This window comes from Homarus americanus, unplaced genomic scaffold (genome assembly GCF_018991925.1).
Source record: "Homarus americanus isolate GMGI-L3 unplaced genomic scaffold, GMGI_Hamer_2.0 scaffold24260, whole genome shotgun sequence".
NCBI lineage: Eukaryota > Metazoa > Arthropoda > Malacostraca > Decapoda > Nephropidae > Homarus > Homarus americanus.
Window position 1 is genome coordinate 10,527,977 of NW_024721079.1, and position 13,216 is coordinate 10,541,192.

General features: G+C 42.8%; 2 protein-coding genes across 2 annotated transcripts; both read right to left on the bottom strand.

Moving 5' to 3' along the window:
- Nucleotides 1-5,640: 5,640 nt before the first annotated feature.
- On the bottom strand, nt 5,641-6,918 carry LOC121861369. The gene has a single exon (XM_042359017.1). The coding sequence runs from the start codon at nt 6,916-6,918 to the stop codon at nt 5,641-5,643; it is 1,278 nt and encodes a 425-aa protein (XP_042214951.1).
- A 123-nt stretch (nt 6,919-7,041) lies between these two features.
- LOC121861370 lies at nt 7,042-8,163 on the bottom strand. Its single transcript, XM_042359018.1, has one exon. It carries the CDS (start codon nt 8,161-8,163, stop codon nt 7,042-7,044), a length of 1,122 nt encoding a protein of 373 aa, XP_042214952.1.
- Between the last annotated feature and the right edge of the window lie 5,053 nt (nt 8,164-13,216).

Here is a 13,216-nt window from a genome sequence, read left to right on the forward strand (position 1 = left end):
TAACAACCCGACCATGATTATAACAACCACGACCATGATTAACCCACGACCCAGCTTGGAGAGGTCGTGCCGATCGCTTCTCCCACTAGAGACCAGAAAATGGCCGCTTGGATCGTTGTGCGTGCACGACCATGATTATAACAACCCGACTATGAATATAACAACCACGACCGTGATTATAACAAGCCCGACCATGTTTATAACAACCACGACTATGATTATATCTCCCACGACCATGATTATAACATCCACGACTATGATTATAACAACCACGACCATGATTATAACAACCACGACTATGTTTATAACAACCACGACCATGATTATAACAACCACGACCATGATTATAACAACCACGACCATGATTATAACAACCACAACCATGATTATAACAACCACGACTATGATTATAACAGATACGACCATGATTATAACAACGAATATGATTATAACAACCACGACCAAGATTATAACAACCACAACTATGATTATAACAACCACGACCATGAATATCACAACCACGACCATGATTATAACAGCCATGACCATGATTATAACAACCACGTCTATGATTATAACAACCACGACCATGATTACAACAACCACGAATATTATTATAACAACTACGTAATTATAACAACCACGACCATAATTATAACAACCACGACCATGATTATAACAACCACGACTATGATTATAACAACCACGACCATGATTATATCACCCACGAATGATTAGAACAACCACGACCATGATTATGACAACAACGACCATGATTATAACAACCACGACCATGATTATAACAACCACGACTATGATTATAACAACCACGACCATGATTATAACAACCACGACTTTGATTATATCACCCAACCATGATTATAACATCCACGACTATGATTATATCAACCACTACTATGATTATATCACCCAACCATGATTATAACAACCACGACTATGATTATAACAACCACGACCATGATTATAACAACCAGGACCATGAATATAACGCCCGAATTCATGATTATAACAACCACGACTATGATTATATCTCCCACGACCATGATTATAACAACCACGACATTGATTATAACAACCACGACCATGATTATGACAACCACGGCCATGATTATTACAACCACGACCATGATTATACCCACGACCATGATTATATCGACACGAACATGATTATAACAACCACGACTATGTTTATAACAACCACGACCATGATTATAACAACCACGACCATGATTATAACAAACACGACCATGATTATAACAACCACAACCATGATTATAACAAACCACGACTCGACTATGATTATAACAGATACGACCATGATTATAACAATAACGAATATGATTATAACAACCACGACCAAGATTATAACAACCACAACTATGATTATGAACAAATCAACTATGAATATCACAACCACGACCATGATTATAACAGCCATGACCATAATTATAACAACCACGTCTATGATTATAACAACTACTTAATTCATGATTACAACAACCACGAATATTATTAGAGTAAATAACTACGACCATGATTATAACAAATCACGACCATGATTATAACAACCACGACCATGACTATAAATAACTACGACTAACTATGATTATAACAACCACGACCATGATTATATCACAATTAATGACCATGATTATAACAACCACGACCATGATTATGACAACAACGACCATGATTTAAATAACCACGACCATGATTATAAATAACCACGACCATGGGATTATAACAACCATTTAATTCATGATTATAACAACCACGACTTTGATTATATCACCCAACCATGATTATAACATCCACATCATTATTATATCAACCACTACTATGATTATATCACCCAACCATGATTATAACAACCACGACGATGATTATAACAACCACGACCATGATTATAACAACCAGACCATGATTATAAGCCTGACCATGATAATAACAACCACGACTATGGATTATATCTCCCACGACCATGATTATAATAAACTTACGACTTGGTGATTATAACAACCACGACTATGATTATGACAACCACGGCCATGATTATTACAACCACGACCATGATTATACCTACTTAATCATGATTATATCGCACACGAAATCATTTACTATAACAACCACGACCATGATTATAACAACCACGACCATGATTATAACAACCACAACCATTATTATAACAACCACGACTATGATTATAGCAGATACGACCATGATTATAACAACGAATATGATTATAACAACCACAACCAAAATTATAACAACCACTACTATGATTATAACAACCACGACCATGAATATCACAACAACGACCATGATTATAACAGCCATGACCATGATTATAACAACCACGTCTATGATTATAACAACCACGACCATGATTACAACAACCACGACCATGATTTTAACAACCACAACCTTGATTATATCAACCACGACCATGATTATAACACCCACGACCATGTTTATAACAACCGACTATGATTCATAACAACCGACCATGATTATATCATCGACCATGATTATAACAACCACGACCATGATTAGCGACAACAACGACCGCTGCAGATTATAACAGCCACGACCGCTGATTATAACAACCACGACCATGATTATAACAACCACGACTTTGATTATATCACCCAACCATGATTATAACATCCACAACTATGATTATATCAACCACTACTATGATTATATCACCCAACCATGATTATAACAACCACGACTATGATTATAACAACCACGACCATGATTATAACAACCAGGACCATGATTATAACAAGCCCGACCATGATTATAACAACCACGACTATGATTATATCTCCCACGACCATGATTATAACAACCACGACTATGATTATAACAACCACGACCATGATTATGACAATCACGGCCATGATTATTACAACCACGACCATGATTATACCCACGACCATGATTATATCGCACACGAACATGATTATAACAACCACGACTATGTTTATAACAACCACGACCATGATTATAACAACCACGACCATGATTATAACAACCAGGACCATGATTATAACAACCACAACCATGATTATAACAACCACGACTATGATTATAACAGATACGACCATGATTATAACAACGAATATGATTATAACAACCACGACCAAGATTATAACAACCACTACTATGATTATAACAACCACGACCATGAATATCACAACCACGACCATGATTATAACAGCCATGACCATGATTATAACAACCACGTCTATGATTATAACAACCACGACCATGATTCCAACAATCACGACCATGATTTTAACAACCACAACCATGATTATATCAACCACGACCATGATTATAACATCCACGACCATGTTTATAACAACCAGGACTATGATTATAACAACCACGATTATGATTATGACAGATACGACCATGATTATAACAACCACGAATATGATTATAACAAACACGACCATGATTATAACAACCACGACTATGAATATAACAAACACGACCATGATTATAACAATCACGACTATGATTATATCACCCAACCAATGATTATAACAACCACGACTATGATTATAACAACCACGACCATGATTATAACAAACACGACATGATTAGCAACAACCACGACCATGATTATAACAACTATGACCATGATTATAACCACTACCACGATTATAACAACCATAATTATAACAACCACGACCATGATTATAACAACCACAACCATGATTATAACAACCACGACCATGATTATAACAACCACGACCATGATTATAACTACCAAGCCCATGATTATAACAACCACGACTATGATCATAACAACCACGAATATGATCATAACAACCACGACCATGATTATAACAACCACGACCATGATTATAACAACCACGACTTTGATTATATCACCCAACCATGATTATAACATCCACGACTATGATTATATCAACCACTACTATGATCATAACAACCACGACCATGATTATAACAACCACGACCGTGATTATAACAACCAAGACTTTGATTATATCACCCAACCATGATTATAACAACCACGACTATGATTATAACAACCACGACCATGATTATATCAACCACTACTATGATTATATCACCCAACCATGATTATAACAACCACGACTATGATTATATCAACCACTACTATGATTATATCACCCAACCATGATTATAAGAACCACGACCATGATTATAACAACCAGGACCATGATTATAACAACCAGGACCATGATTATAACAACCACGACCATGATTATAACAACCACGACTATGATTATATCTTCCACGACCATGATTATAACAACCACGACTATGATTATAACCACGACCATGATTATGACAACCACGGCCATGATTATTACAACCACGACCATGATTATAACAACCACGACCATGATTATAACAACCACGACTTTGATCAAAACCACGACCATGATTATAACAACCACGACTGTAAACGCCATAGTTAAGGACGTTCAGGTGACGGGCAAGTCGAAGGGAATGATTGAAACCCGTCTTTTGACGCATTCACTATTTATTGATGTGGTCAAAACCTACAGACAACAAGGCGTTCATTAGTATTACATGGTGATCTATCTCATACATAATTAGTTAGTCTCACACAATTTATCTTAATTATAATTGATTATTGAGCATAATGACATGATACAAAGTTCATAACTCTATTAATCTTAGCTACACTTCATTCCGCGGTGTCTTATTGCTCCAGATAAGGCAGGAACGAGTGGGCATAATTAGTCCACAATGTTTCAGTACTGAGGGGTATGTCATCACTTTGGCTGTACTTACAAGTGCGGGTCAATGCGAACCAGTATGGTGTTCTAAGGGAAGATAGTTCTGTGTAAATTGTTTCAGTACAAAACTCGGCAAGGATTGGGAGTTGTTGTTCACCACTGCTAGCAGAGTGTTGATCCTCACAGCATCACTTGAGGGGGCAGTTTCCTGGAGTTCAGGTGGCCACACCGCCTTTTAAACCATACATTAGCAGAGTCATGATCTCTTCACCGTAAACACCGCCCACCCCCTAATCTTTGTTGGGTAAGGCAGCAAAAACGTCAGCACTGACACTAGTGTTGACGCCAGCGATGAAAACACTCCCGGCGATGCCAGCACTTACGCCAGTAGCGATGACAGTCCCGGTGGTAAAGAGTCCAGGTGGCCACGCCGCCGTAAACACCGCCCACCCCCTAATCTTTGTTCGGGTAAGGCAGTAAAAACGTCAGCACTGACGCCAGCGGTGAAAACACTCCTGGCGATGCCAGCACTTACGCCAGTGGCGATGACACTCCCGGCGGTAAACACCTCCCCCAGCTGCCACATCTGTCGAGGTAACAGGTCGCGTGGTGGGGGGCATCACTCGAGGGGCAATCTGTGTCATGAGATCCATGACACCCTCTCAGCGTCAGCGCTCACGCCAGTGGTGATGACACTCCTGTTGGTAAACACCGCCCCCCCCCCCTCCAGTCGCTACATCTGTTGTGGTAACAGGCCGCGTGTGGGGTGGGGGAGACACATGGTTGTTGACACCAACGATAAAGCCAGCGGTGATAACACTCCCGGCGTTGGGCAATCGCCCAAGATTTACGGTGTGGCGTGTTCAAGAAGGCATACACGGGTCACTGGCCTTCGGAACTCCCCAGATACTGTTTGCACACGCACCTGGCGCACCAGACCATCAGCTCCTGGGACCACTGCCGTGACCCTGCCCAATGGCCATTTGTTGCGAGGAAGATTTTCCCCAGTGACGAGGACGAGGTCGCCTTCCTGTAGATTTCGGGTTGGTTCTATGTACTTCTGTCTTTTGCAGAGGAGTGGAAGGTACTCCCTCACCCAGCGTTTCCAGAAGCGTTCTGCTAGGAACTGCACGTGCCGCCACCGTCGTTGATACGAGTCCTTCAGAAGACATCCTCCTAGTGACAGATCAGCGTGTGGGCCACCGTGGAGGATGTGGGCTGGTGTAAGCGCTTCCAGGTCCCTCACGTCGCTTGAGGCAGGGGTGATGAGTCGATTATTTATGATTGCTTCCACTTCACAAAATAGCGTCTGCAGTCGATATTCATCCAGGACTTGGGTCCCCACAATTGCTCTGAGAACCTTTCTGACTGTTTGGATTTGCCGTTCCCAGACTCCTCCCATGTGTGAAGCCGCTGGAGGGTTGAATACCCATTCTATATCTTTCTTCTGAAAGTGTCTGTTTATGCGTTCATCATTCCTCCATCTACGCACTGCCGCACGGAGTTCCTTGCAAGCGCCGACCATGTTGCTGCCATTGTCTGAACGAATACGTTTCGGAGTCGTACCCTTTCTGGCGATGAAGCGGACAGTAGCGTTTAGGAGTGCATCTGTATCTAGAGACTCCAACACCTCCAGGTGCACTGCACGAGTAGCTAGACAGGTGAATATGCAGCCATATCTCTCGGTACTCTTTCGTCCTTGTCTTACTGTGAATGGGCCAAAGCAATCAGTGCCCGTGTAAGTGAAGGGACGTTCCCTGGGCTTGGTCCGGTCATCGGGTAGCATGGCTTCCATTTGCCTAGTGGGTTTCCAATTGTTACGGCGGCAAGTGACACACTCCTTTATTATCTTATCGAGCAGAGGGCGGCAACGGGCTATCCAGAACTCACACCAGAGTATGGACAGTGTATGTTCTCTCCTGGAATGGCCAGCGCCAACCGCGTGTGCTTCCCGCGCTATAATTTTGGTTACTGGGTGGTCTCTGGGCAGTAGTATTGGTCCAGTTCTTTCTTTGGCATCTTGTAACCTTCCTCCTACTCTGAGCAGCCCGTCTTGGCCTAGGTATGGCTCTAGTCGGTACAGTTGACTTTGTCGTGGCAGTTGTCGGTGCTTCAGGAGGCTCATCTCCTCACCATAGGCCTCCTGTTGCAGGAACCGAATAATGGCCCACTTGGAATTCCGCAGTTCAGGCAATTCCAGCGGCTTTGATGTTGCACCCTGAAAGTCGTGTCTCAGGATGCTGGATACTCACCTGATCCAGGATACACCTCTCTGCAGCGCATGCCATGATGAGTACCTGTTCCATAGCAGTTTCATGATGGCATCAGCATTATTTCCTGCTGTGGCTAATGACACCGCCTCGAGCTTAACCTCTGGATCATTCTCAAGTTCGTGTCTGATTTCTGGTCTTTTCGGCCAGTACTCCTCAAGTAGAGACAAAAAAGAAGGACCATCAATCCATCTGCATTCTTTTAATATGTCTTCAACAGGTATGCCTCTTGTAGCATCATCTGCTGGATTCCATCTTGATCGTACATGTCTCCATTGGGCCTTTTCCGTGACTTCATGTATAGCTGAGATCCTGTTGGCAACGAAGGTATGGAAACGTTTCTCTAGGTTACTGATGTACATGATCACAATCATACTGCCAGTCCAGAACACGGACTCTTCAAGTGGGACTCCAATTTCACGCTTGATTGTCTGGTCTACTCTTGTCGCCAGGACTGCTGCACAGAGTTCTAGCCTTGGGACCGTTAGCTGTTTGAGAGGGGCCAGACGAGCCTTGCCACAAACGAAAGAACATCTGGCATTACCTTCATTATCTACTGTCCGTAGGTATGTTACAACTGCATAGGCCACTTGTGAGGCGTCACAGAAGTGATGGAGTTGCGATGAGGTGGCACAACCCAGGCCCCCAGGTCTGTAGCAGCGAGGAACTTTGAAGTTTCGCAGTGATTTCAAATCTTCAAGCCAGCGCAACCACTTGTGAAGGTTTTGCTTGGTGATGTCTTCGTCCCAGTCCTTCTTCCGCCTGCATTCGTCTTGAAAAATGAGCTTGGCTTTGATGGTGAAAGGGCAGAAGAATCCTAAAGGGTCGTACACCGAGCTTACCACTGCAACTAAGCCCCTTTTTGTCGCTGGTCGGGTGGGAACCTGAACCTTTGCTGCAAACTGGTCTCCATTTAGGTCCCACATGACTCCCAAGGCTCTCTCCGTGAGTAGGTCTTCACATCCCAGGTTCACTTCCTTCACTCCAGTATGTCGACTTTCAAGTGGTATCGTGTTAAGGACCTCTTTGTTGTTGCTGATCCATTTTGTGAGTTTGAAACCTCCCAGGGATAGAAGATGTCGCAACCGCCGAGATATCATAATTGCTTCTTTTGGTTCAGTTACTGTTAGGAGCAGGTCGTCTACATAGAAGTTTTATTTCGCTCTATTTACGGCATCCGAGAACCCATCTCCGAAGTCTTGGAAGGTTCGTTGCAGAGCATAGACCGCGCACGAGGGACTCCACACTCCTCCGAAGAGATACACTGTCATCCTACATGTCATTGGCGTTTGTGCCAAATCTCCACCTTCCCACCAGAGGAATCATAAAGTGTCTCTTTGCTCGGGGTTTACCTTCACTTGATGGAACATTGCTTCGATGTCGGCCATCAGGGCGATCGGCTCTTGTCTAAACCGCATGAGTACTCCAATCAATTTGTTGTTGAGGTCTGGTCCTTGGAGCACTTGATTGTTGAGTGAAATCTTCGTGAAGGCTGCTGCACAATCGAAGACGATCCGTACCTTGTCTGGTTTATTGGGGTTTAGTACTGGGTGATGAGGCAGGTACCAGCTATTTCCACCAGACTTCGATAATTGCCTTAGTGGCACCCTTTCGGCGAAGCCTTCATTGAATAATTTTTTCATCTCCTCCTTGTACCGTAGTCTCAACCTTCTGTCCCTCGATAGGCGTTTCTTTAGTCCCAGTAAGCAACGCTCGGCGAGCGCTCTGTTGTCAGGTAGACAGGGCGGTTGACGTCAGAATGGAATTGGGAATTGGTAGTGTCCCTGTACTCTCTGTCCAGTCGACGACCAAAGCTTGTTGACCCGTTTATCCTCTACTGATGATGGGGAGCCATCTCCCGGGGTCTGGTGTAATGCTTCGATTTCCCAGAAGCGCCTCACCTGCTCTTCCAAACGAGTTTTTTCTGAAGAGGCAGTCAGCATGGAACATTTCGTTGTAAACCTGTGAGTTAAATTGCCCATCAGGGGCCCCTTAATCGTCCAACCCAATCTTGTCCTTATTGCAAAAGGTGCTCCATCCGGCCCCGTCCGACACTCGAGGGGAGTCAGGGCATCTGGGCAATCTTGTCCAATCAGTAACTCTGCGACTCGTCTGTTTGGTGGAAGTGGAGCAAGTCCTCGAAGATGTCCCCAAGCATCTATGTCTAGTGCTGTAGCTGTTGAGTTTTCTAAAGAAGGTGGCAGTGTCAAGTACTAGTACCTTAGGAAGGGATATGGGGCACTTCGTTTTCCAGGTGTTAATGCCTCTTACGTCCAGATCTACTTCTGTGGTGTTACATTGTTCCCCTTGGGTTAACGTGTTTATGAAGAGTGATGTTGGTTTCCCTCGTATTCTTAGTGTTTCGACCAGTCCTTTGGTACAGTAAGACCTGTCGCTGCCTGTGTCCAGTAGCGCCGTGGTTCTCTCTGATCCTGTAAACCCCTTTCCCATTACTTGAACTTCTAGTAGTAGGAGCGCGACCTTGTCTTGGCTTAGTCATTGATCTCGCCCTCTTACAGTAGTATCCACGTAATTCACATATGTCCTCTCTCCTTGCTTGTTGTCGGCTTGGTCGAACCGCCTCAGCTGATTGCCTTGGTCATCTTCTTGGGGCTCTCTCTTTCTATTCTTTCTTCCTCCGGTTCCACCACTCTGTTCTCTATCTTCGAAGTCACAGTCCTGGCGCTCTCTCTTGAATCCTCGGCCTTCCTTAACGTCAGCATCTACCCTATTCGATTTTATGATCTGGCGGCTGCTCCTGCCTTCCTTGGCGGCACACCTGCCCCTTCCTTTGGCAGGTGGAGCCATCTTGACTGTGCCTTACCACACCCGTCGATATCGATTGGGCGGAAGCCAGACATACAGTTGCTAGCTTGGTGCCGGCCCCTTAGGCACAAGAAGCAATAGCCCAACTCTTTGACTGTGTTCCTTTTTTCCATCTTTGTTAACTTCCGGAAGTTTCAGCATTGTGGCAGCCGATGAGGGCCATGACAAAGTGGATAATCTCATTCTCCCATGTCGTTGGTCACAAGTGTCATGGCTTGTTTGCTAGATCGGTCTTTTCCCTCGTACCTCAAGCTAGTGTATTAAGTATGCGCCCTTTTTGCCTCCTTCTCTCTGCTTTGTATGAACTGCCAGATGTCCCTTATTTTCATGTGGCCATATCTCTTTGGATGGTGATCGAGGACTGCAATTTCATACCTTTCTTGTAAACGACCAGGAAGCCTTTCAATTATGTCTTTTTTTACGAGGAGATGCTCGAGGGTTTCTTGTGAGTCCATGGACTCGAAGCTGCAAATGCATGCCTGAAGTTCGACGGCCAAGTCCTGCAGGCCCTCGCCGTTGGTTATTTTGACAGGTGGTCCGTTGATCAGGTTCATCATTAATTCTTCGATATGGGCGTCCTCATCACCATACCGGTCCTTCAGGGTACTCAGTGCCTTTCTATAGCCCTCAGAGGACTTCATCCTGGTGAATGGGTTCAGAACATTCCGAATATTAATTGAACACGAGTGGATTAACATTTAAAGTTTCTCCAAATCTAATCATCTAATTTAGAAAGTGTAATTGGTAAATATTGAGTTTTATTACGATTGAACTTAACCAAGTTTGTACCTCTCCATTCAGAGATGCTGCACAGATCCGCGTTGATAGAAGTAATGATATCAGCTCTAGAAACAGATCTAGTTTGAGAGTTAGGAGGAAGGGAAAAATGTGAAGAAGAGTGAAGAGTAGAATCATCAGCGTAAGAATTGATAGAATTAGCTGTACATTAGTGTGAAGTAAATCATTGATAAAAAGAAGGAAGAGAGTAGGTGAAAGAACAGAACCCTGTGGGACACCACTACTGGTAGAGAAAGAGCGAGACTGATCAACTCTCTCTATTCTGTTGTGTCTTGTGATGATTCTTCCTTTCTTGATTAGTGTTTCAATATGTGTGTGTCATCTTGGTTTTGTACGATTATGTGTATTTTATCTTGCCTTGCCTTATATCTGTCAACAGTCTTTCTGTTGAGAATATGGGGGGGGAGCTGTAGTGGAGAAAAATCGTAGACCAGTTTCATACCCTAGGTCTTCGCTCTATGTGGTCTTTCTGGGTGAAGGTGGTGGTGGTGCCATAGTTCCTGCTTGATTCTTTTTTGGGGTGATGAATCTGGCAGCTTGTTCTGTTATTGTGGTGGTTTCATCTTCGTTTTCGCCATCCATCGTTTCCTCCTCGCTTGCTGGCTGGGGTTGTATGTCTGAGATAGCCTGTTCTAGGCCTGTTAACTGCTGATTCTGTCTAGGTTAATGAGGCTGGAACATTTATATTATATAGGGTTTTAGTAGCGAAACCCAATTGTCTGTTATCCATTTATTCAGGAACTATCTAGGATACAATTCCAAGTGTAGATTACCATAATTTATCACTGTAGCTATGAGTGTTAAGAGAAGGACGGAGGCTATGTTAAATAGACCTGCTAAATACGTCCGTTCGGTGTGAGGGGTTGATTAACAATGCGGCAGGCTGCCGGCCTTTTAATGCTGACTTTAACAGTAACTAAGCCGCGCCTCAAGGAACCTGCCCATCACGTGATATGATCATGTCACCTCATAGCCAGTGGAAAGTTACAGGGGGTAATATGATTATATAAAGACAATGTACTGCCCTAACATATATATAAAGACTAAGGGGATGATACATCGCTCGGTCACCACCTTCCAAGCTTCCACGAGGAATAGTCTAATCTCGCAGAATACATCCTATACATAAACCTAAACATGTTAAAAAAACATATGTGTAAACACTAAGCTAGGGACTCTGGAACTGGAGGTTTTTCACCAACTACTGGGGTCCTAGACTGAAGTGTCTTACGGGCTAGTATCTTATGTACAATGTTCAAATTGAGAGATACTGAATTAGAATAGCAGAACATAAATATCACTGCCAGAATTAACACTATAGTGGGAATGGTTAAACTAGGTATTGCAAATCCCCGTGCTAAATAAAATGGCAGATCATTTAAATCAGCAAATTGTGACTCTTTCAAGTAAGAAATAACTGTCAACTTCTCAGAGACAATATTAAGTTCACCAATAGTGAAATTCCGTACTTGAAACATGGAAATCAAATCTGAAGTAAGATTTAAATTCTATGCAAAATGATGATGAATAGGCAAGGTTTTCAACGAACTACAAGTTATTTCACAGTAATCCGGAGCCTATTAATAACCTTTCACAACTAACTGCTTACCACCATCATGGCATTTTAAAATGACGTTAGTTTCACCAGGAAAGAAAAAATACTGCACATTATGTAGATGCGCATGAAACACAGTTTTCCTAGTAATTGGCCTATAACTACATTGTGTTAGCGCTAAACATACGTTAGTTTGTATGACTGCCAATTCACATATCCCTTCTGCAGCAGGAATAAATGCGAAAACATAGGCTGGACATACGAGTAAATGTAAATATGACGATTTACACCCTGATAATACCCTAGGATCATCTAATGCTAGCAAGGTATATTCTTCATCTATAAGCAAAAGTTCTTTCGGTCTATCCAGAGTATACAGTGTGTGTCATTATCATACCAAGGGAAAGGTTCCAAATGTCATGCATTAAATTTATGTTGCCTTAGCATAGGTATGTGGATAAGGATAGCATTGTGCGTGAGAGTTGACTCCAACAGAGGGTAATAGTATTCTACCTCATGATCTGGGAAAATTGTAGTTAAATGATACATCAACTTGGCTTCTTTAATGCTTCAAGAAGAGTCTTCACAGGCACAAGCTTTGCATCCACTCGTCCTAACCCTGCATCCATGATGCTTGCGATTAGTTAATTTTCATTAGTAATTATATCTTGAACAGAACATTCCGCGGCATGCAAATACTCAGAAAAAAAGAGGAGCCACTCCAACTTAGGGACTGAATTCATCAATTTATACTCAACCCTAGATAAGTGGTTAGACTCCGAAATTATTGCATTAACTTTAGATTCCAGGGCACTAATTGCATGAAAAGTTTGAGTAATAACACGATTTTGTTTAGATACAGCTCAAGTCAAATGAAATTTAACATTATTATGCCTATGCCTTAATGTTCATAACACATCATTTCCTAGCCCCCAAGCCTGCCCCCCCCCCCCACTTAGTCTAAGTGGGTATTA

Excerpts from the sequence above, each read along its gene's own strand:
- LOC121861369 (XM_042359017.1), bottom strand. The coding sequence starts at position 6,918 with ATGAGCCTCCTGAAGCACCGACAACTGCCACGACAAAGTCAACTGTAC.
- LOC121861370 (XM_042359018.1), bottom strand. The coding sequence starts at position 8,163 with ATGATATCTCGGCGGTTGCGACATCTTCTATCCCTGGGAGGTTTCAAA.